We start from the raw sequence: 22,416 nt of genomic DNA, 5'->3' as shown, positions 1-22,416 counted from the left end.
CTTTAGATTCCCTACGAAAATTGTCTTACAATGTGTATAATGTTTGAACTTTTAAGCCTGAAGTGTATCATTTTCATTTCTCTTTTCAGGGATTTTGCTCATAAGCTATCATTGTCATTGATAGCCAACACGAATACTCCTTTACACACAATAGACTTGTCAAACAATATGATCGAGGATAAAGGTAAAGTCAAACTTCATGCATTCTTTATGCTGAGACTAGTAGTAGTGCTAATATATTTAGTATAATTTTTTGTTGTTTGATGAGTTTTATATTTTGCTTTTAGAAGTTGTTTAGGGTTGTTGTTTGCACCAGCAGTTAGAAAGCTCAAGATAGTCATTCAGAGCGTGAAACTTGTAGTTTATATGTACTAGTAATCAGAAATTTTGGAATCAATTGATGCATGTGCCTTTTGTTTATGTAGTAGTTCATACATCTTAGTAATTCGAAGTTGTTAGGAGGTCATTGTTTTTGGAAAAGGTATAAGATTTATGAGGTAAAGACAGTAGTGATGTGTGCTGGACGGTCATTTTTTTAGAATGTTTTTATTTTGGGAATGACAAGGGGATAGGTAGTACGTAGCATCCACTTGTTTTTAGATATGAAAGAGAAGATTTTACCATGCATTATTGAGATTTTCGTGATTGTTTCCCCAAGGTGTCTGCTTTGAAATTTGCAATAATTGTTCCAAATAAACTATTTTCAATGTTGAGGAATTTGAGTATGTATTTGCGTCTTTTAGTTGGTTTATTCCAACAATGATCTGTTGTTGTGGACTTAAGTTTCATCCATGTTGTTGCTGGGTACATCAGATTCAGGAGCCAATGACACCAGCTGGAGTGCAAGTGAAACTATGAAATGAATCATTGCAGAAAAAAGCCAAATCTGTATGTGTATGACTGGCATTCAGTTTTCACGGAACCCTCTGTGTCAATTTGAAGTATGATAAGGGCAAGAGTTTGATGGGCAGATTCATAATTAGGTTCCCTTTTTTTCTTTCAGTGTTGCCTTTAAGTCAAGGTGATACAATTTTTTGTGAAAGTGAAATCCTCGTGAGTTTTGATTTCGACAACGTCTGGACTTTTGAGAGATTTAAACTGTTTTGATGATACAATATTTAATCAGGAGTTTGAAAAACCAAGTTTAAGTATTAGTAAATGTCATATTCCACAATTTTTGTATCTTGCTCTGTTTTTGCTTAAATTTTTTTGTTCTTAGATATTTTTCATTTATTATAAGTATTTTACTTCATCTCTTTCCTAATTGCCAGATTTTGTTCTGTGAATCTCTCCTGGTTGGTAGCTGCTGGTCAAGCCTATTTTCTTTTTGAAAGTTATTTATGAAGTTATTGAAAGCTATGAAATTTTTTGGCTAGTCTTTTATAATCAGAAACGGCAAATTTTAAACCTTGGTGAAACGAGTGATAAATGTATATTTGAAAATAAACAATGGGATGCCTCATTTATTGAAAATAATGTTGTCATGAAATAATAAAAGATTTTGGTTAGAGTCTTAATCTTAATTTTTCAATTTTATCTCATATTCCTCGATGAAAAGTATTTTTTATCAACTACCTACTTCTTGCTAATATATTATTTTCAATATCTTATTAATAATAATTTTGTAGTTTGTTTGTTTTAATTTTTCCCTTTTTTCATTTTGACTCCCTTAAAATGAAAATCCATTTGAAATTTTCTTTTTAGGTGCATCTAGTTTGTGTGGAATTATTGCCAAAATTGTTCAAGGTGTGATATTATTATTTTTTTTCATCCTTGGGGTGCAAGCAAATTACTTACCTCCTTGCATGTGATTCTTATCATTTAATAAGTGTAGTGCCTCTGTCTAGTTAGTACATTGTAGCTGCATGGCCATGCACAAAATCATCCCATAGCTAGTGAAGAAGTCGTAAAAATATGATTTGTTCTTTATTATACAGTCGTGCTTTTCTACTATCTCATAATTCTTATTCAAAAATTTAAATTTAGTGGAAAATTATGAATGCATGATTATCAATATAAGTAACATCCATAAAGTGATGCATGATATGGTTAGACATAAATATGATTTGATAGTTGAATTGCACTGTAACCATAGTGATGTATTGTTTGTTAACTCTTCAAGTCATTTTCAATATAATACAAAGGAGGGATATATATTGACCTGGTTGCAAAATATGGTTTGGAAAATCACAGCTTTCGAATCTTTTATGGATTGTGACAATTAGCGATAGGTCGAATTTACTTTTTTGTCCTTTTTGTTTTGGTTCTTGACATCAGTTCTCACTGCTGCTTCTTGGTTCTGGCTCTTGTGTTCCTAATCTTCTTATTACAAAATTTTCAACAGATGTTGATAATTTCCATTATGAAAATTTGCCCCCCTTTGCTATGGGGAGTTCCCCATACATCCCGGAATGGCCCTGAAATCTCCGGTAAACCTCCCATGTCACAATCCTGGCTAGGCCACTGATGAAAACTAACGCAAGAAAGGGCTTTAAAAAAACCATGACTCGAAGTGAAAAGATACAAGCGTACAAATTAAATTGCAAAATATTTGCTGCACAGAAATTCCAATTTATTTTCTCTGTATTTAATTTGTGCGTTAAATATGAATTGAAGCTTGCAATTGAAAAATATCGACAAAGGAGGGCCCAAAAGTTTGCTCTTGTCCAATGATATCAATCCATTCCGGAGGACCTAAAGCAAATTTCATTGCACGTTGAAAAGGCATTATTAGGAGACAAGGCATTGGCTTAAAGAATATCAGTGCATGTAAATTTTTATGAGTTTAAAGTTTTTTTTTAAACAAATAAGGCATAATTGATGAAACATTGCACTAGTCGGAACTAAATCATGAAAATTTGAAATTTCACACAGCACGTGCAAAAACAGATAAGATTGTGTGCCAAATATACCATAAGTCAAACTCATTGTAAAGTGGAGGTTTGCTTTATTTCAATGGCATTACAGCAGAATTTAATGCTGAGTTGACTAAGAAAAACAGAGAAATATATGTGCATAGTGTTTATTGTAAGAAAGTACCTAAAATTTGTAAGGCTAAAAAGAGCTAGGGTTTCTTTGACTTTTTTCCCATATGTGGCCCCTCCCTATATACATCTCCCTCCACCTTCAACTCAGCCACCTAATTTACCTTTGATCCATGTGTCCCTGGCTCTTTGCAGCTCTTCTGCCTCAATCCTTGCCTCCCTCGACTTTTTCTCTCTACCCACCAGTCCATTTGGCGATTGAGGGGCGCTCTGCAAAAAAAGACGGGGAGCGACTCGCAAGTCGCATTTAACGAGTCATGACTCCCCCTCCACGTGTAACTCCCCCTTTGAGCGCAACTCACTCTCTGCGCAGCAAGCCTCCATGCGACTCTCTCCTCAGTGCACCTCTCCTTCATGCGCATCTCTGTGGTGCACTTCTAGTTCTTAGTGTCGTAGGAAGTTCAGTTCCTGGAGAATCCTTTTTTTCCAAAGCTTACCAAATTATCACTGAGTACAATACAAAGTATCTCAATTTTCGTTCCTCTATCATAATCAGTAAGCAAGATCAATTAATGGTACATAATTAAACCAAGAAAGAGTGAAGTATTCTTCGTAAATAGTAAGAACTCTTTTTCAGTCCCTTCTCTCTTATTCTTTTTTTTTGAAAATGATTTGAAGAGGTTGAAGCGGTTTAGAGTTTTAATAAATATGTAGGGAAAATATCATTGTGTAATTGATTAATTATTCCTAAATTTTGCTGAGAAAACTTGCTGACAATTTATTAAAAAAAACTTAATCTTGATAATAGCTTCATAAAAGTAGGGTACAGTTAATACATGTACATTATTCATGCATCTTAAGAATATTGAAAGAAGTGATTTATTTGTTTTGTCAAATGTCTGTATCCTCTCTGCCAACATTGATATCCGTTTTGCTTTACAGTGACTTTATACCATTGAACTCTTTTTATTTTAGTTATGCCTGTATCTTTTAGTATCTTTATGTATCAAAATGTGTGATGTCCATGCATGGGTGATGGGTAGCTAGATGTATGTTGTTAGCATAATAAGTATGTATATATTGAATCATATTGAATATGCCTGTATCTGTCCTGTGATTTTCTCTCTAGTTGTGCATGTGTTTGCCTTATCTAGGGCGTCCAGTCTCTCTTATTATCAGTGTTTATGCATTAGAGATTTACTAATTAAAAAATAAATAAAATCAGTTGTTGACCTTCAGAATAGTTGACTTCAATAAAATGGGATCTGGTCAGTGTAAAACCTAGTCTGTCATTCCATTTTTTTCCATAGTTTTTGATTCAAATATCTCCTTGGTAAATTTAGTCCCTACTAATTGTCCCTACAGAAATCTATTTGTCCTATTTTATCTTCAATAGTGGGGACTATTGTTCTATACTGTGTACCTATTGCATTACAGTGTTGGTACTCTCCATGAGCAGATTTGGCTCAACCACCCTTACAGTGCTCTCACTCCAAACCTATTACGAATTTTTGCCTTCTCTCTTGTCAGTCGAATAAGCATATTTCAATGTATGCATTAGATGCTAAGCCGATAGCTTTTTTTTGACGACTGTTGAGAAGCTATGCGGAATATTGGGAGGTCATTCACTTTGGAATCTCAGTCGTAAATGAGCTATACATTTTGTTGAAAATTCTTGATGAAAACTTCTGTACATGTAAGAAATTGATTTTCTATGAAAGTTTTTAAATTTTATATTGAAGAGATAATTGTTATTTCCCTTATATTTTTTTTGTTGAATCAATGAATCAGCATTCATAATTATCTGCTTAATGCCTGAATCACACAATCATTTTTTTCGTCATTTTTGAGTGATCACTTGGAAATGATCGTTGCGTGATTCAAGCTTTATACACAAGTTATGTCAGAGTATTTTAGTGAGGAAAATAATGGATTGTTGCATTTACAACATTGCTCGCAGGTGATGAACTTCATAATCATTGTAACCAGAGGTTATGGAAATGTTTTTATGGTAATGAAAGGCAAATCGATATTCTATCAGGAAAAGTCTCCCCTAAAGTCTCAACTTTGAAACCCAACTCTCCTATTTGTTTGGAAAGGTAGTTGATAGCTCCAATTTTTGGCAATTTTAATATATTCTTATGGCTTCTTTTTGAAGTCATGATTGGGTGGTGCATATTTATATGCAGTCTACCCCTATGAAAACATTTTATAAACCTGTATATATACAATTGTATAAGAGTGTATACAAATTTTATGCAGGTTTATACAATTTTTTCATAGGGGTAAATAATTGAATTTCCTATAAAGTCTCATTTCTATCCTCCCCTGTTTCAACCAGTTTGTACATATGTGTATATGTAATAAGTCCTTGTGGCTTCCTGAAACCTTACCTCTTGCAACAGGATGTGAGTGAACTTAATGCCTAGATGCCTTTGGGAAATTTGAGAGGAAGCATTGGGGGCATTTTAATGTGCTCTGTAAATATCCTCCAAGAGTAATCATGTGCAATGTCTGCAATGCTAATGAACAATGCTTTGTGTTTGAACTTCAGGTGCCTCCCATCTCAGTAATCCAATTGCTAAAGTCTCCAAAGGTTTGGTTCATCTCAACCTATCGCATTGCTATCTGTCTTCCAAGGGTGTCAACCAGATTGCTCATGCGCTCTCACTGAACAAGTATATGCCAAATACGCTCACTTATCTCAACCTGGCGGGAAATTGCCTTAGAGATGAAGTCAATGTGAGTATCCTTTCTGTAATAAATCTGTTTTGGCTTTGTTGGTATATGGAACATGGGTTTGAAGAGTGGAGAAGGAGGAGAAATGGACAGAGAGCTAGAGGAACGGTAAAGTGCTGACATGGTGAGTGGGAAAGGAGAGGAAACTTCTAGAAGAGGCACAAGAAAGACTGATCATTTGGATAGAGTAAATATCAAGGCAGATGCTAAGGGAAAAAGTTAGCAATAAATTTAAATTGAGCTCTCTTTGAAAAATTATCTTCTCAGATTTGAGGCATTTATAGAAACAATTAACATGTTTTCAGTGGTATCCATCATTATTCTTTAAAACTAACAGCAAGCTGCTGAGGAAGTTGGAGTGATTCATAAAATGCTCCATAATAATTTGGAAAAAAATAGGAAAAAACTTGTTGCTTTTGAAGGCTCTCATAATCCACTACCTAATACCTAATTTTGGAATTTTTCCATTTGTACGGAACATTCAATTTTAATCTGTGATATGTAAAATTTTTGGGTGGCTATTCCCAAATTATGTCTATGATACCAGCTAAGTTGTGTAGTTGACTGGGAGACAGTGAAATTATTTTGAGGAAAATCTTTAAAATTAAATTATGAAGTACAGTATTATTGAAGCACATCCTTAACAATTTCTCTTCAAGAGGAATAGTGGATGTGATTCCTTATTATTTTGATTTAGGTCCTCAAAACCATGCACATTGTATACTCCTTGACTCTTATATCTTTACTTATCAATTATTATGATATTCAAATTAAAAAAATTGATGTCATATTCAGTGGATAATTATTATTCTTATGTCTTTTCTTGATTTCAGAACCTGTACAACTTCCTTGCACAGCCAAATACAATAACTCACCTTGATATCTCAGGGACAGATTCTGTTTTAGAAACTGTGAGTATGATTGTAAAAAAATACATTGTACATATTAAGTTTATTTCATATCTTTTAAGATGAAACTAGAGTTGAATGGTTGATTCCAGATATTGATTTCTGTATTTTAATGAATATGAAAAAGTCCCAATTATTAGATATTGGATATTAAATTGGAAATAAAAAATTAGATTGGGATATTAAATTTAAATCCTCCTCGCCAATTTTATGTGATAGCTTCTTTCACTTGACCTTCATTCATATTGTACAAGCTATGCTTTCCAGATAACTTAAAGTCAGGAGTAAAATATTATTATGCATGTACAGCCGACTCCGGCTGCGGTTTATCCGTGTTGCGGATTATCCGTGCATGATTTTCACTCTCGCTCAATATTTTCTGCGATCTTTACAAAAAATAAAATCGGATGCAAAATCATCGGAATTACTGTATTAATGCTAGGATACACCGGGCTAATTATTTCCATAAGAATCCACTTCGTAAAACAGAAGCGATCGCACGCTAGCTGCATTACGGGAGCACAGTGTTCCTGTTTTCCAAGCCTCGCAGCGTGCGACCGCACTCCGTGATCACGGATACACGTCCCGCAGCCGTTGCAACCCGGGCAACTTGTGCGAGACGCGACTACGTGGCGTGGTGCCTGACAGTGTAGTTTCCGACGTCGAGCAGTGGTTTTGAGCCATTCCTGCAAACCACTTTCCTGCATCTGTGATCACACAGCCACGGATGTGTGGTTTTCGAAACCATGCCTTACATAAAGCATTAATAATACAAGCACAACCATGTTATCGCCGCTAAAAGTATCGCGAACTGGCGAAGAAAGCTCTCAATGAATCCAGGAAGCTCTCTAAAATAACAGAATAACTGCATAAATTATAATACATATATTGTTTGTTTTAGGTAAATTATGAGCATTGCAAGACATTAAAGTGAAAGTTTGGATTATCCGTGTTTTCCGTTTATTCGTGCCGTCTCTCCTCGTCATCATTAGCCATTGGGATCATCGGGAGTGTGCTGTGGTTACATTTCATAATGACTGCCAATAGCCAACGATGAATTTAATTTTTTGCTATATTCAAACGAAATTTATAGGTGAACTATAAAAAGGTATGGTTTTCTGATGCGTGTCAATTAAAGACAAAATATCAGTGTATGCAACCAGCGAAACTCTGAAGCTGCACATTGAGCAAATTTTGGACTACGTGCCTGCATCTCACACTAATATCTCATGCTTAACTAGACAACATATACACCTGTCGCTGGCCTCCTACGGCAACAGTCGCATAAGGTTAATGTCAGCCAATTTGAGAGCAATGATGCGTCCTGTGATCGACGCTCAATCAAATAGAAAGTGATCACAATTGCACAAGGAATGATGAAAAAACTTGATGTGGTAGAAGAAAACTAACTGCAGTTTTGAAGCCAGCATTTTACCCTAAAATACATAGCAAAAAAATGAAGTCTTTCAAAAGAAAATTACTTAAAAATTTTTCCTCAGTGTAATCAAACGAATTAAAAATATTTTTCTTACTCTTTTAGGGTTACCAAAAAGGTTTTAACTATGACTTTTTCTGATAATTTAGTGCGAATTGTAGTTAATATGAGTCAGAACTTTTCTCATATGATATTGAACAGTAATTAGCCGAAAGGACACGAAGATACAACCTCTGCCTCTTCCTCTGATATTATTTCCTCTCGGTGAATGAATCTGCTTTGAAATAAATGTGTTAACATTGATAGTCATTATTTTAATAATTTCTGTCGTTTCAAAAAATTCGGTATTAATTATTTATTGAGTCACCTGTTTCTAGTATGTTGATGTTGAGAATGATTCTTTTACGAAATGAAAAAAAAAAATTAATTTCTTCGAACCCTCCCCAAAACTTAATCAAAACAAATGCATGTGAAACAAATCTTGTCAGCTATGGAGCCACATTTACGTAATATGTGAACGTTGAGTCCAAATATGAACCTCAAGAGGGGAAAAATCTTGCCAAGGAGCCTGAAAGTAAACACTTCCACGTCTCAACTTGTGCGTGAACGTGAGTATCCTCAGTGCATTAGATTCACAAGGTTTTTTGGGCCTGGAGTTTGACTCCTGTCTCGCTAGCCCAATCGCCCCCGCATCTGTCTTCGTTGGCTCTTGGAGTGGTACGGGTGAGGGATGCAGGTTACGTTATATGTGCCAATCATCTGAGTTTTTACCGACTTGACCACATCAGTTAAGTGGGGCTCATGGGTATCTACATATTATTGGAAACAATAATACCTACATACGTGAGATAGATATGAAAAGTTGGAAGAATTATGTATTACATAGTTGTTTTTATGCTTTTTTGTCAAGAAGGACTCCGTTAGTTAGCTTATACTTTAAACTGGCCTCGTCTCTCCCTCCCTCCATTTCATTGTTTTAGTGTTATATTTTCTCCTTTTAAGCTTACATTATCTCCGTGAAATTTTCGGACTTTATCAAACAGATGTTTGTCAAATCTGTGCCTGTAGTTATCTCAAATATTTAAAAAATACATCTGTGAAAAACTGGGGTGAACTTTTCAAATTCTGAGAAAAGTTGACCCAGGTCTACGTAATCCTTAAACTTGAAAATTTCAAAATGATGGCTAAGTTATAGATGAGCGGAAGGGATGTCTTCTTTATGGTTTCTCTGAATTAGCCCTCATCTTTCATTATATATCTAGGCTCTTGATTTGCCTAGTCAAAGTTCACTTAATTGCCAGGGTAGTGGTTGAGCTGAAGATATAGTAGCTATTTTATTACTGCCTGAATTTAAAGTTGGATGTTTAATTAATCAAATTTCAATTGTCTTATTTTTATAGGTTTTCGGTGCTCTTTTGCGGGGTTGCACGACAACATTAGCACATTTAAATGTTTCCCGCAACATTTTCAACACCAAAAAGGGCAAAGAAGTTCCACCCTCATTTAAGCAGTTCTTTACCAGCACACTCAGTTTGAAGCATCTAAATATGTCGCATTGTAAATTACCTTTGGAAGCTCTGAAGTAAGTACATGTTTGATTATAATACAATTAGTTTAATTCTGTTTCAGATTTTAACAGCAACTTTTTTCAAGTTTCCCATAAGGTATGCAGGTGAAACCGGGCCAGCGTTTGTATCAGGGATGAAGCTTAAGCACTATCTGAGGGACTAATAATATGTAAATAGATCTCCACATAACGTTACATGATTAAATGTATTTAAGCTTAATCTTCAATTTTATGTTTCTTAGAAATGAGGGACATGGATCATTTTACCAAAGTGTCCTCTCAGTTCGTTGCATTGAAGGCCTTTGGAGGATTGGGCAGTTTGGAATCATCCGGCTGCTGGTGGACTCTCAAATAGTCAATTAGCTAACGTGCAATCACCCTCACCTGCTGCCATGTGATGTATTTCTTGAGTGCTGGAAGACCAAATGCCCTTAGATGCTTCTCGGCAGATGACCTAAAGAGATCGTGACAGGAAAAGGAAATTCAATCAAAATCAACTTCTGAAAAATTATCACTGAATAACGAGTGAAGATAGCTTATAATTGTTAATGAACAGTTATTATTTTAATTTTGTGATTACATGTACATATCAAGTTCCTCATCCTCACATCATCATCATTTTCAAGGAGGCAATTGGCTACAATTCCCACTTCCTTCAGCTTTTCTTGTGGTTTTGATGTCTCTTGTCTTCTATTTTTAATCATTCCAGACAGGGGTGGCAGACTGTCATGATAATGACTATCCAATTCACTTGCACACCTGGTGGGCAACCTGATAACTCTATATTCTAATCTTTAACTGAATGCCTGGAGTGATGGAATACTTTTTCCTTTGCTATCTCACAACTTTGAAATGTAAATAGCAATGTTTGTATACGTACATACGAGAGAGCCTCAGCCTTCACTTAGCTGTTGGTTGGATCCTCCCCCTATCGCTTTCGCATAGTCTGTCTCCAAAAATGCTCCCATACTCCTCCCTACCCACCATCTAGTGGCAAGTCTCAATTATAAACCCTTCTCTACCTCAGAACAACAACTTCTTCAATAGAATACTCTCTAAAGATGGAGGAAAAGCATGGCCCTGAAACCAAAGTTAAAATTGATTAGAAGGAATTTCCTCTCTATCAGGTTTAGATTAGGGGGGTGGGGGCATAATTAATGGAAAAATAGACAGTAATAATATACAGATATTGTACCTGTTGGAAAGTGGGGGTTTACTGTTCCTTAATCCACACCTGCTCTCCATTAGAGATTGTCAAGTCTCTTCCTTAAATTTTATTGTGAACTGTTTATTCACTCATTTATGACATTGTTTTAATTGGTAATACTCTTATTTTGTATTTTCAGAAATCTCCTGCTTGGATTAGCCTGTAATGAGTCGACTACTGACATTGAGCTTGATTTGAGCAGCAATAATTTAAGTGCTCAAGGCGCCCATGTGCTTGAATCTTGTATTCATGGAGTGAGGAGTGTAGGAAGTTTAGATATTAGTGATAACAGTGAGTACTTATCAATGATTATGGTTGATTTATTTTAGATTTGACACACCCATTGAGCCATAGGGGGATCCAAGGGGGGGGCACGTGCCCCCCCCCAGACCCTCAAAAATATGCAAGATTTTTAATACGGTCGTAATATCATTGCGTTCGTTTTGTATTACGAGGTATCCTTGTGCCCCCCCCCTGAACAAAATCCTGGATACGTCCTTGCTTGTGCCCCTCCCAGAAAAAATCCTGGATCCGCCCCTGCATTGAGCTAAAAAGTTATTACAATGTGCATGTCCACATGTAAAATTTAAATGCCAGTTTAATTAAGGCAATTATCTGAATCTAACATTTACTGAAATTTTGATTTGACTGATCTCATTCTGTCCTCTTATGGCTTGCTGATTATTGTCTGATTTAGGTTGACTCTTGTATGCCATTTTTGCATGTATGTACCAGCTAAGCTGGTGTCATTACCAATAATGTTGCTGACTCTGGCCATAGATTATTTTCACATCACCAGCATTGCTTGCTCCAGTTGCCAGTTTGATTTTCGGCCTAATTTTGTAAGAAGCCTGTAAGAGAGATATTTTCTGATTAGAACATCCCCACGCGTCATTGGTGGAATCAATCCATATCATGAGTTTGAAAGTGTTCATATAAAAGCATTGAAACTGATTGCTGGTACCAGTGAAAGCACCAGCAATGGTGCTAAATCGTATAATGTGTGAAAGCTTTCATTTGATTGTATTACATCCGGCACCATTGATGGCTTTGGTTTTGTAGGTTTGTGTGTGAAAGTGGCCTTAAGCTCTTACGGAGTGAGAACTGATGCTGTTGACTTTTGCTAACTTGAGGCCTACATCAATCGTCACAAGCTGTGTTGTAAATTTTTGTCCTTACCTGTGGTATTTTTATTGCATTTATCATTCATTAACTCCTCTGAGAGCTATGACAGTTGGCTGTGTTTGACTTGTTGATGTAGGCCTTGTCAAAGTTTACATCAGGGCATTTATTCTGGTATCATTTGTGGTCCCTAACTTAAGATAGCCAAGAAATTCATTTCTCTTAATTATTATTTCTAATGATTACCTGGTTTTAGATGTACTCAATCAATCAAGAGGCTGGAGCGCTCACTTTGGGCTTTCATATGTACCTCAATAGATTTCATGCATGCGTTATTATGTTTGAAGTTGTTAATAATATGTACTTTAAATGCTATAAATATCTTCAGAATTTTAAGTGTGTGAGATTATATCTATTTCTTAACAATACTGCTTTTGTACGTGGTCCTGATGATGTTGTCTGTAATGAATCAAGGAGAACTACTATCCACACACTTGAAAGCTCAAAATCAAAAAATTTCTTTCTTATGTGTTTTTTTCTTTGAATAATTTTATTTTTCACTGGCATAAAAATGTTTTATGTACTGCATAGTTGTTACTGCTGCAGATTTAACAATGTCATGCTAAATGAAGAGACTTTTTAGTATATGACTTTTGTGATATGCAGGAGAATGATGTTGATAGTTTTATCTGTTGTTGTCATTAATCATCATATATTCAAATTTTGCAGATATGGATGTTGAATTGGCTTCTGTTGTGACAGCAGTTAGTAAAAACAAGTCAATTAAACATTTGAATTTGGGAAGAAATTTGATTAATATGAAGGCAAAGCATATAGCCTGTGTTATGGAAGCCGTGGTGCAAATGATTCAGGTACATTTTTTGTTAATCTATGGACGTTTTAGTTATTACTCTGCTGAACAGCATTATAATTCCTTTTGACATTATATATATGTTTATTCCAGATCTAATAAGTTAATGTTATGTAATTGGAATTAGGTATCTAATGAGAGATGGAATTTTTTCATCACGTCTTTGCATTCTTGGTAATTTTCCATTACTTGATGATTGTTTTATCACAGTTCTCAGTGAAATACCATCATAATGCCATTTCATCAGTAAATTTTCAATTCTTTTTTTCTGGATATTATACATTTAGTGACAACCTTATGTGATTGAGAAATTAATAAAAATCCATTATATTTCAGGAAGAAGATTGTGTTCTTCAGTCCTTATCTATTCCTGACTCCAAGTTGAAGTCAGATTTGTATAATCTCATTAATGCCTTAGGAAGTAATCAATGCCTTCAAAGTATAGATATAAGGTGAGTTATGTATGTTGCTCGTATTATATAATCCAGAAGTTTTTTCTTGCACCAACTATATTAGCTTTGATATTTAAATTTGATTTACAGTGTGTATGGTCAAAAAAATATTGTAGGAGCAGCATAGTCGACTTCCAATAGTAATGTCGAGGAGATTCCAAAAACATTATAAAATATGGCCAATTAAAAAATGCTGATCTATGAACAACTTTGTAAATGTCTCAAAATATTGATTCATAAATTACAAGAATCATAAGTATCAACCTGTAGCTTTTGCTAAAGTGTAATTTTAATTTCTTGAAGCTGGAAAATCAGAGCCTCTTATTGTATCTTTTATTATTTTGAGTTACCTATGTTTGCCGGCATTTCCTGGAATACACATTTCCCTAGTAGCAACTGACGGTCCCGCAACGTTGCAGGCACATTATAATGCAACCAACTTAAGGTTCCAGCAGCGTTACAGGAGTGGTGATTACATTGCTGCAACGTGCGAAGTTTCCGATAATCCATGTCACGGGAACTTCTCATTGTGACTTTCCGAAAATATTTTTCTTGCGCACCACATACCATTGCAAAAATCTAATCCAGGCCTATTTAGACGGTTCTTTCTTTTCCCCATTTGCTTGTGCATGAACCCCCTCCGATTGAGTAATGGTTTACATTAAGCGCGATGCACGGAAGGGGTTTGACCCCAAAAAATAACTCTGACCATCACCAACCATGGCGGGTAACGCTATTCCGCGGAATACATGAGACATTCATGTATACTTAGCTGGAGAGCCTTAATCACAGACAAAAGCACTTAACTCCTGTGAAAGAACAAAAAAAATGTTGCTCTGCTTTCCTTTCGTGTAAGTAGCGTGATTTGGAAAACTAATGCCAATTCAGAGAGCAAAAGGAAAGCACTTTCTAAAATAATATAAAATAATATTTAGGTAGTTATCTATGAAAAGCCATAGACTGTTGAGGAAACACAAGAAATGCACTTATTGTTAAACGATTTTTCATTTTCGGGATAAATTGAGAGAGTTTCACCATTTCCTTGGTTTCACGAACACGAATTCACAACAAAACAGTCCTCACACAATTCACATACGTGAGATCGCAAATCAGTTCCACTGCCAACTCACACACAAGGTACAATGTATTTCAATAATGTAGGTTAATCCACAAAAGATATACATACTGGCACACACCATGAAAATATAGTGGGAAATAGGCAAATACAATCATCAAAAACTGGAAGTCACTACCATACTTATATTCATCACCTAAAACTTAAAATCACAGAGCAACACATTTAAAGTCTTAATATAGCCTACACAAATGGAACAGGTGACCCTTCTCACTGCTATTCGATGATATGCTATAAAAACAAACTTCACATACAGCTTTGATCTCGATAGCTTGATACTGAAATGTCATATCTAGGTTGAAAAACGGAGGTGAACACGCCACTGACAATTTTTACATTACTATCAGACATTTATCAGTAGCGTAATAGAACTGTGTACAATTCAATTGTGGTGGAACACTGATAATTACAACTCTTGGACAATGTTTTTCAACCATGTCAAACTTTGTGCATTACAATCACTGGCACTGTGATTATTAACAGTAGATTAATGGGAGTTGTCACATTGAAAACAACACTATTTTGGCACAAAAGATGTTTGTATAAATCTCTAAGTAGTTGTATTCAAAGTAATGTAAAAGTTGTACCGTATAAGTGTGTGTAAGAGGCACACACGTGTAAGAGGCGCACCCCTATTTTGAGCATCGAAGCTATAAAGAAAAAAAAACTTTGCGGCATTTTTTATCCTATTGTGCGGTGTTGCAGACGTATGCCTGGAATTTCGACAGTTATCAAAATTTCCTCTTGCAATACTAAATTGATTAATAGATTTGACCACAATCGGGGCAATTTCAGCGCCGTAGGATAATAACCACGTCGTAGATTTAACGGAACCACCCTCGGCCCTCCATCAGCCAATGACTCTGCCGTTTTTTTTTCCTTTCTGAGACCCCATAGGAAAATATCAAGTTACAGGGGAAAAATGGAAACATGTTTCATCCTTACCCCATCTCACCAACTGACCTTTTTCGGTCTACCAGGTTCAATGCTCCCAGTATCTGGAGGTCAAATGCTAGGTGAGTCACCTACTGAGCTCAAAGATATCTCGATTTCTTTCAGCAATTGTATGACACGCACGAGATTCTAAAAAAAATGAGACCTAACGCGACGTATATCTGACAGCATTTAAGCTTTTTTAAGCTCTAATTGATTGACACAAAGATTTATCGTTAAAGCAAGGCTACTAATATTCAACATAGTCCAAACAGCACAATTTCGGAAGAAACAACCGTGGCATAAGCTCATCCAAACAAGACGAGACGGACTGGAAACATCAGGCAGCGCAAACTGCGTGTATCAAATTGCTGTGTCTTCGCCCCTTCACTTTGAAGGCAACGGCGTCACATGCAAGATCGGACGTGTTCTTCCCTTGCTCCTTCGCTCATAGCCTCGTAGCTTGAAATACGGAGGGGAGGGAGCTCGCTCCTTCCCCTGGCCCACTCCTTCAGCGCTCTTCACTGATAAGAACTTCCGATTTCTTCTGTCCACCATTTAGTCCAACAATGAACACACTCGTTCGAATTTTTTAAACAGCAGGTTTTGACACCGATATATTTTCCTCATATTAGCGTCTGAAGTTGATTTTTGAAAAATCAGGTCCTCAGCGTAATGGAAATTGCTCGGCAAGACAGATGTTGTCTATTAACCACGTACGTCCTTCAAAACTACGTGTTTCTCTACATATGATAAGCGATTACACTCGTAGCAGTAAATTTAGCAAGCCCTCCGGAGCGAAAACCCCCGCGCGATCTTTTCCATGTTCACCTCTGGGGTACCGACGTGACGGCGCGATGCTTACAAGAAAAGCAAACAGGAGCATTCTAAAAATACGTCATTAAGGGAGAAACTCCCCTCCCTGCCGCTTGTTTTTGACCCAGGGTTTCAGATGACTGACTCACGCTGAAAACCAAGGCCACTCAGCTCCCCTTGGACTTGCGACCGGTGAAGGGGAGGGGGGAAGATAAGAAGTTTATGTAAGAGGCACATCCCCATTTTCGGCTGCAATTTCTGGGAAAAAAGGTGTGCCTCTTACACGCGCTTATACGGTATTCACCTTATAATACAAGCACAGGCAGTCCTAAATGATGAATTTTCCAGTGCGTACAAAGACATGGATGAAGTAATTGTATATAAAAGCATAGCGGGCATCAGAAAACTTCAAAATTGTTCCAATTACATAAATGAATGATGTGCCGTCGATAACATCACTTTATAATTAACGTATGTATCATCCTCCATCAGTAGTGGCTCAGACTGCTACACGATGTTATTTAAGCGACGGTATTATTACGATGTTTTGGTTACCCACCAAAGTTGATACATAATTGGTTGCTGGCTGATCACAATGTGAAGTGCCTGCAACGTCCATTGCGAAGGACGGACCATTGTGACTGCAACTGTTTGCTCCGTCGCTGCAACGTAATGGCAGCTAACTCTGCTTCTGGGGTTAATCTGCAAGTTTGAAGATGTGTGAACAACCTCGTACCATTTTGTTAATTGGTTTTTTGTTGTGTGTTGATTGATTTGTTGCTCATTCACCCTATGCTAATTCTACATTGTTATTTGCAGTGGTAATTTAATGGGAGATGGTGGTGCTAAATTGCTGGCTAAAGCTCTTCAAATCAACTCTCGCCTCCGTAATATCATTTATGATCGCAACAATATAACTCTGCAGGGGTATGCTGATTTAGCGTATGCTATGGAAAGGTAAATGTATGATTGTTTTCTATTTTACTTTAGCTACCAATGTACAGTTGTCAATTTATTTGACATATTTTTATATACTGTATGAATGAACAAGGCTCATGAAACTCTTAAGTTTTAATTCTTTCTAATTTTTTGTAATATAATGAAAAAGTTTTGATTGTAGGTGACACACACAGGTAGGTATAGAGGGTTGTTTTTAATAATTACTTGTAATTTACAAGTACATACATATTGGAGTTGGTGGATATTTTAAATACTATTGTTTGCAGTACATACTTCATAAATTTTATCGATTGGATTTTATAACTAGAGTAGGCTCAATTGTAATTATGTATCTATTAACATAGAATTAATTTATCTATAATCTTAACTGAATATTTTTGCAATACATATATAGTGGCTTATAACGTGGTAATGAGAAAAAATTAAAAAAATGAGTCTCATTGAGAAATAACGCATTTTTTTAAATTTATTGTGTTCAGTTTTCATGAAGGTTTAAACTCATTTTTTGCTTGCAAAGAGTGCAATGCCAAGTTCCTTATGAAACTACCTTCCACAAATATGTACCATAGTGGCCTTTATTTTGTGATACTTGTGACTTACTAGTGCAAAACCATTCAAACATGCAGACTTGTTTCTTTCGACTCTTTGTGTGTCCAGTGTGTGTTTTTACTCTCCTTTTTTTTGCAGTAACTTCACATTGAGGTACATGCCTTTTCCTGTGTTCGACATCATGCCATGCATGAAAGTGTCCGCTGAAAGAACTGAAATAATCATGAGACGGATACAAGACCTCCTGCATAGAAATGTCTCACCAAAGAAATACAGCAATGGGCAGGCGTTCAGGCTGCAACAGGTAGGTGTCCCTGTATTTTGTATTCTCTCCGTTTTGAAGCACAATGAAACCTGTGTAATTGGGCACTTCAGCGCTTATGAACACCTCTAACATGAGAACATATTCTTATGGACGAATAATGTCTGTCTTTGAAAATCATTTGTTACTCCTACATTAATTGTTGCCATTCACATGGCGGGGTTGAAAGAGATCACTTCTGCTGTTTGGTCAGGAGAGGGGAGGAGTGGTGGAGAGAAATGTGGCGTTGTCATTCACCTATGTACTTTTAATGAAAGGTACTGAGATGATCACTATCTAATGTACCATCCTATGAAGAAATTGGTGGGCATTTATTCTAATTATTATTAGGGATCGCTAACCTAAGTTAACAAAGAAATCAGCAACTCCCGCTGCCTGCCTGAATCACAAGATCATTTTTCTTGTACAAGTTCTGGGATGGAGGCAATGGCAGCTCGAATGATAATTCTTGGCATCAGCATTTTCAGGGATAGCAGCAATGGTAGGAATCGTGACCCTGTTTCCACCATTTGCTGTCTTCTATCTCTGAAGAGGTGAATGAAATACAGCTGCAGCAAATCAGCGCACAAGACCATTGAGCTTTATTAAAACAGGCGTAGTAAACACGGAAATTAGTAACCGCTGACATCAAGATTGCCTCAAGTTACCCTGTGACATAAAATTAATGAAAATAAAATGGTTATAAGCGTAAATTAATAAGGCAAAGCTGGAAAGATCACTGGACTCATATGTGAAAAATGATTGTGCGTTTCAGGCTGGTGATTGTTGTATTACCCAGTGGCGTGACTTTGTGTGGGGATGAGGGGATACATCCGCCTCCGGATTGCTCAGAGAAATAAAAAAATATTTAAAACTATTACCTACAGTTTTGACTCATAATATCTGCATATGCTTAAAGCTAAATTTTAGTGACAAAATGATGTGAAATGTGTTTCTATGCTTATTGTTCAAAAATTTTCCTGGACCCCTCGTTGCGTGGGGGAGGGGGTCGCCACCCCAGGCCATACCATCCCCCATCCCAAAGCATATCCACTGGTGTTATCTTCTTATGGCTTGCTAGTGTTAGTGGTAGCCACTGAGCAACCTTAGGCCTTAGCTATGAGAGAACCAGAATAAATGCCCTGTAATTAATGTGCCTTAAACACATGCCCAAGCGAGGATGGGGCTTCTATTTTGAATCCTCATCAGCTGGGGAGTTTGAATGCAGTCTCTCTGGATGGATAGCCAAAGCTAGCTGCCACATCAGAAGGCAAATCCTGGGCAGGAATAGCTTTCACTCGTCATTGCAACCCAAATTTTAGTTATTCGAGTGAGCTCACCTATCACTAAGGCATCTAAACCACACACATTAACTTAAGGAGGAGTGTTTCCTTTCATTTCCTTTGTAATGGAGTGATAATAGTCAGGAAATTGTACCATGTGGATGTAAGTGAAGAGTGTCCTGGCATTCTCCTGTCCATTCTCTGTAGTCCAGTGCTCTGTCGATATAACCATCTCATTCTCTTGCATACACGTTAGTGAAACTCTATAAGCTAGTTGTGAAAAATATTTTTGGAATAAATTCCTTCTGCATATTCTATAAATGTTGTAAACAGTCAAATGAAAAGAGATGAGGTCGCCCTATGAATATGGAAAAAAATTTGCTTTTGCTCATCTTATATGCGACTAATATGTAATTATGTATTTTACTGTTTCATTTATCTACTCTAATTTCTTGTATGCATACATAAATTTAATACATTTAAAAATATTTCTCATTTGTTAAAAACTCTAAATATTTTTGTTATTTTTTAAGGGAGAAACAACCGTTTGGTATTTTGTGAAACTATTTGGAGTAAGAAAATATGTTATTGAAATGACACATTGCAATATTTCCACTTATCGTGCCTAACATCATACAAGAAAATATGTATTTAATTCCAATATTTATTTGAGGTGCAAAAAGTAATTGTAGATGTATTTGGTTTCTTCAGGGCTTCTTGTTAAGTTCAACTCAGCAAATGGTTGACAGGCTAGTGGTGCAGACTCAGGACACTATTCGTACTCTCTCGCGAGAAGCGGCGGCCGCTCAAGGCGTGGACATTGAGCATGCTCTGGGGCTCACGAAAGATGCAGACAACTCAAAGCAGGTAATGAGGAAATATGATCATGTTTTTCTTTTATTGTGAAACAGAAGATATGGACTTCAGTTCCAGGTCTGGTTATGTAATGAATGATATGATGTTTTTACTCTGTGGATTTCTCTTGTAGTTACTTAATAATATTTATATGTATGTAGTTGTGTGAGTGAAAAACTTTGACATGTGGTCATTAAAGGATATGAAAGCACAGTGTAAATTTTAAATAATTATCGCAATACTGGTACATAATGCAAACCTATAATTTACAATTGGTCATAAAAATATTCTTGTATACTGTAGTAACCCTTGTTGAGCAATATTTAATTAAATTGAAGTTAAAACATATCAGGAAATTTATCAATTTAATTGCTTGGGGCCATTTGTTATATTCAATTGATGAAATGTGGTATGGTCCATGTTGGGCAGTAGTCTGATTATAACTATGTAGTTAGGTATGTGGGTGAATGTTGTCGGAATGAGTGGAGTGGAATTGATGAATTCATTACCATTACCATTTGTGACCAATTCATTGCTTTCAATCATTAATGCTTGAACTTGGTGGAAACAGGGATTTAACAGACTTTTTTTTTGGAAGAGAAAGTTTTCTTTTTCATTTTTCATTGATTGAAAAAAGAGACCTCCCTTTCCATAGTTTGATCTTCAGAAATTTATGTCTCAAATGGTTTAATTATTTTTTCTCTTTTACAAATTATGTACTCCGGTCCATATGAAAGATGGCTCTACTTCCGTTGTTATTTTTGTTCCAAAGACAAATAAATATTTTATCTTACCTGAAACACTAAGTGCATAGCTAGGAGTGAAGATAAAAGTTATCTAAGAGATTAATTTTGCTGCTCAACCCTATTCATGCATGTAGATTCATTGTGGTATGCGTCAGACTTGTACATATATTTTATAGAATGCTAAGTATTTTTTCCTCCCATTCTATAATCATGAAAGGAATTGAAAATGAAGCAGGTACATACTAAAATTGAGCAATGATTTTAAGTGTGGGCTGCATTTCATTGATTTTATAAGATTACACCACTTTGTTTATTTTCAGCTACTGCCTCGCTTACAAGAAGTTGTGCAGAGGAGGGAAGAAGCAGGAAATCCAATTGACATCAAGTTGAAGCAGGTATCTGAGGAGCTCCACGGTGTCATCACAAGTTACCTTCAAGTAAGTTTCCTTCTGCATACCCAATGGAGACCATTTCTATTATTTATAACGTACAGCAGATTCCCAATTATCCAAATGGGCTAATTAACGATGGGGAGAGACGGCACAAATAATCGGAAGACACGGATAACCCAAACTTTCCCTTTAATGTCTTGCAATGTTCTTAATTTACCTATAGCATTATTTATGCAGGTATTCTTTTATTTTAGAGTGTTTCCCGGACTCAATGAGAGCTTTCTTCGCCAGTTCGCGATCTTTTTAGTGGCTATAACATGGTTGTTCTCATATCGTTAATGCTCCATGTAAGAACTGGTTTCAAAAACCAAACATCCGTGGCTGTGTGATCATGGATACAGAAAAGTGGTTTGCACTGTTGGGTTTTTTGGTCAATCAACCGAGCTTTTCTCAATGGGGTTTTATTCGGTGAAGTCGTGCTACACAATGACATTGCATGGCACAATCAGGTGCGACTCCTCGCGCGTCCGGCTCGCGTCCACCTTATTTGCGCTCGGTCGCTGAATACCTGGAATGAGAAGAGAGGGAGGGAACCGTCCCAGGGAAGGAGGGGAAAAACCCAAGAAAGGGAAGGGAAGAAGGAACGGGATGGGTTCCTCGACTCTCCCTGTGCCTACCCCAACAGCACAAATGCTTCAAAACCACTGCTCGACGTGGGAAACTATACTGTCAGGCACCACACTATGTAGTCGCATCTCGCCCAAGTTACCCGGGTTGCAACTGCTGCGGGACGTGTATCCGTGGTCACTGAGTGAGGTCGCACACTCCGAGGCTTGGAAAACAGGAATACGGTGCTCCCGTGAATGCAGCTAGCGTGCGATCGAAGTGGATTCTAATGGAAATAATAAGCCTGGTGTATCCTCGCATTAATGCAGTAATTCCGATGATTTTGCGTTCGATTTTGTTTTTTTTTTAAAGATTGCAGAAAAAATTGAGCGAGAGTAAAAATCATGCGCAATGCAATCAGCAAGAAGAGAGCATTAAGTCTTAATTTAAAAATGTGAAATTTTCAAGAGCATAGGTGATAATATGAATAAGACCAGTGTCACAAAAATGTACAAGGTTTCTTTTTCTGTATTTTATCAGGTAGATTTACAAAAT

At 36.5% G+C, this 22,416-nt stretch overlaps 1 protein-coding gene across 6 annotated transcripts in view; it reads left to right on the top strand.

Annotated features, from left to right (window-relative positions):
• The window catches only part of LOC124164382 (F-actin-uncapping protein LRRC16A), a 201,266-nt gene that overhangs the window by 136,830 nt on the left and 42,020 nt on the right, over window positions 1–22,416 (top strand). For 5 of the 6 annotated variants that reach the window (XM_046541692.1, XM_046541697.1, XM_046541695.1 and 2 more), the window contains exons 9-20: window positions 90–184; window positions 1,705–1,746; window positions 5,539–5,726; window positions 6,557–6,634; window positions 9,467–9,648; window positions 10,980–11,131; window positions 12,692–12,834; window positions 13,170–13,285; window positions 16,989–17,126; window positions 17,817–17,982; window positions 19,974–20,129; window positions 21,184–21,300. In XM_046541692.1, coding sequence (XP_046397648.1) covers window positions 90–184; window positions 1,705–1,746; window positions 5,539–5,726; window positions 6,557–6,634; window positions 9,467–9,648; window positions 10,980–11,131; window positions 12,692–12,834; window positions 13,170–13,285; window positions 16,989–17,126; window positions 17,817–17,982; window positions 19,974–20,129; window positions 21,184–21,300 — 1,573 coding nt within the window. The remainder of the gene's footprint in view (window positions 1–89; window positions 185–1,704; window positions 1,747–5,538; window positions 5,727–6,556; window positions 6,635–9,466; window positions 9,649–10,979; window positions 11,132–12,691; window positions 12,835–13,169; window positions 13,286–16,988; window positions 17,127–17,816; window positions 17,983–19,973; window positions 20,130–21,183; window positions 21,301–22,416) is intronic. The other variant, XM_046541694.1, reaches the window with a different exon arrangement.

The sequence above is a fragment of the Ischnura elegans genome, chromosome 8, assembly GCF_921293095.1.
Source record: "Ischnura elegans chromosome 8, ioIscEleg1.1, whole genome shotgun sequence".
Taxonomy (NCBI): domain Eukaryota; kingdom Metazoa; phylum Arthropoda; class Insecta; order Odonata; family Coenagrionidae; genus Ischnura; species Ischnura elegans.
The sequence above is the reverse complement of the archived record's forward strand: the minus strand, read 5'-3'. Positions and strand labels throughout refer to the sequence as shown.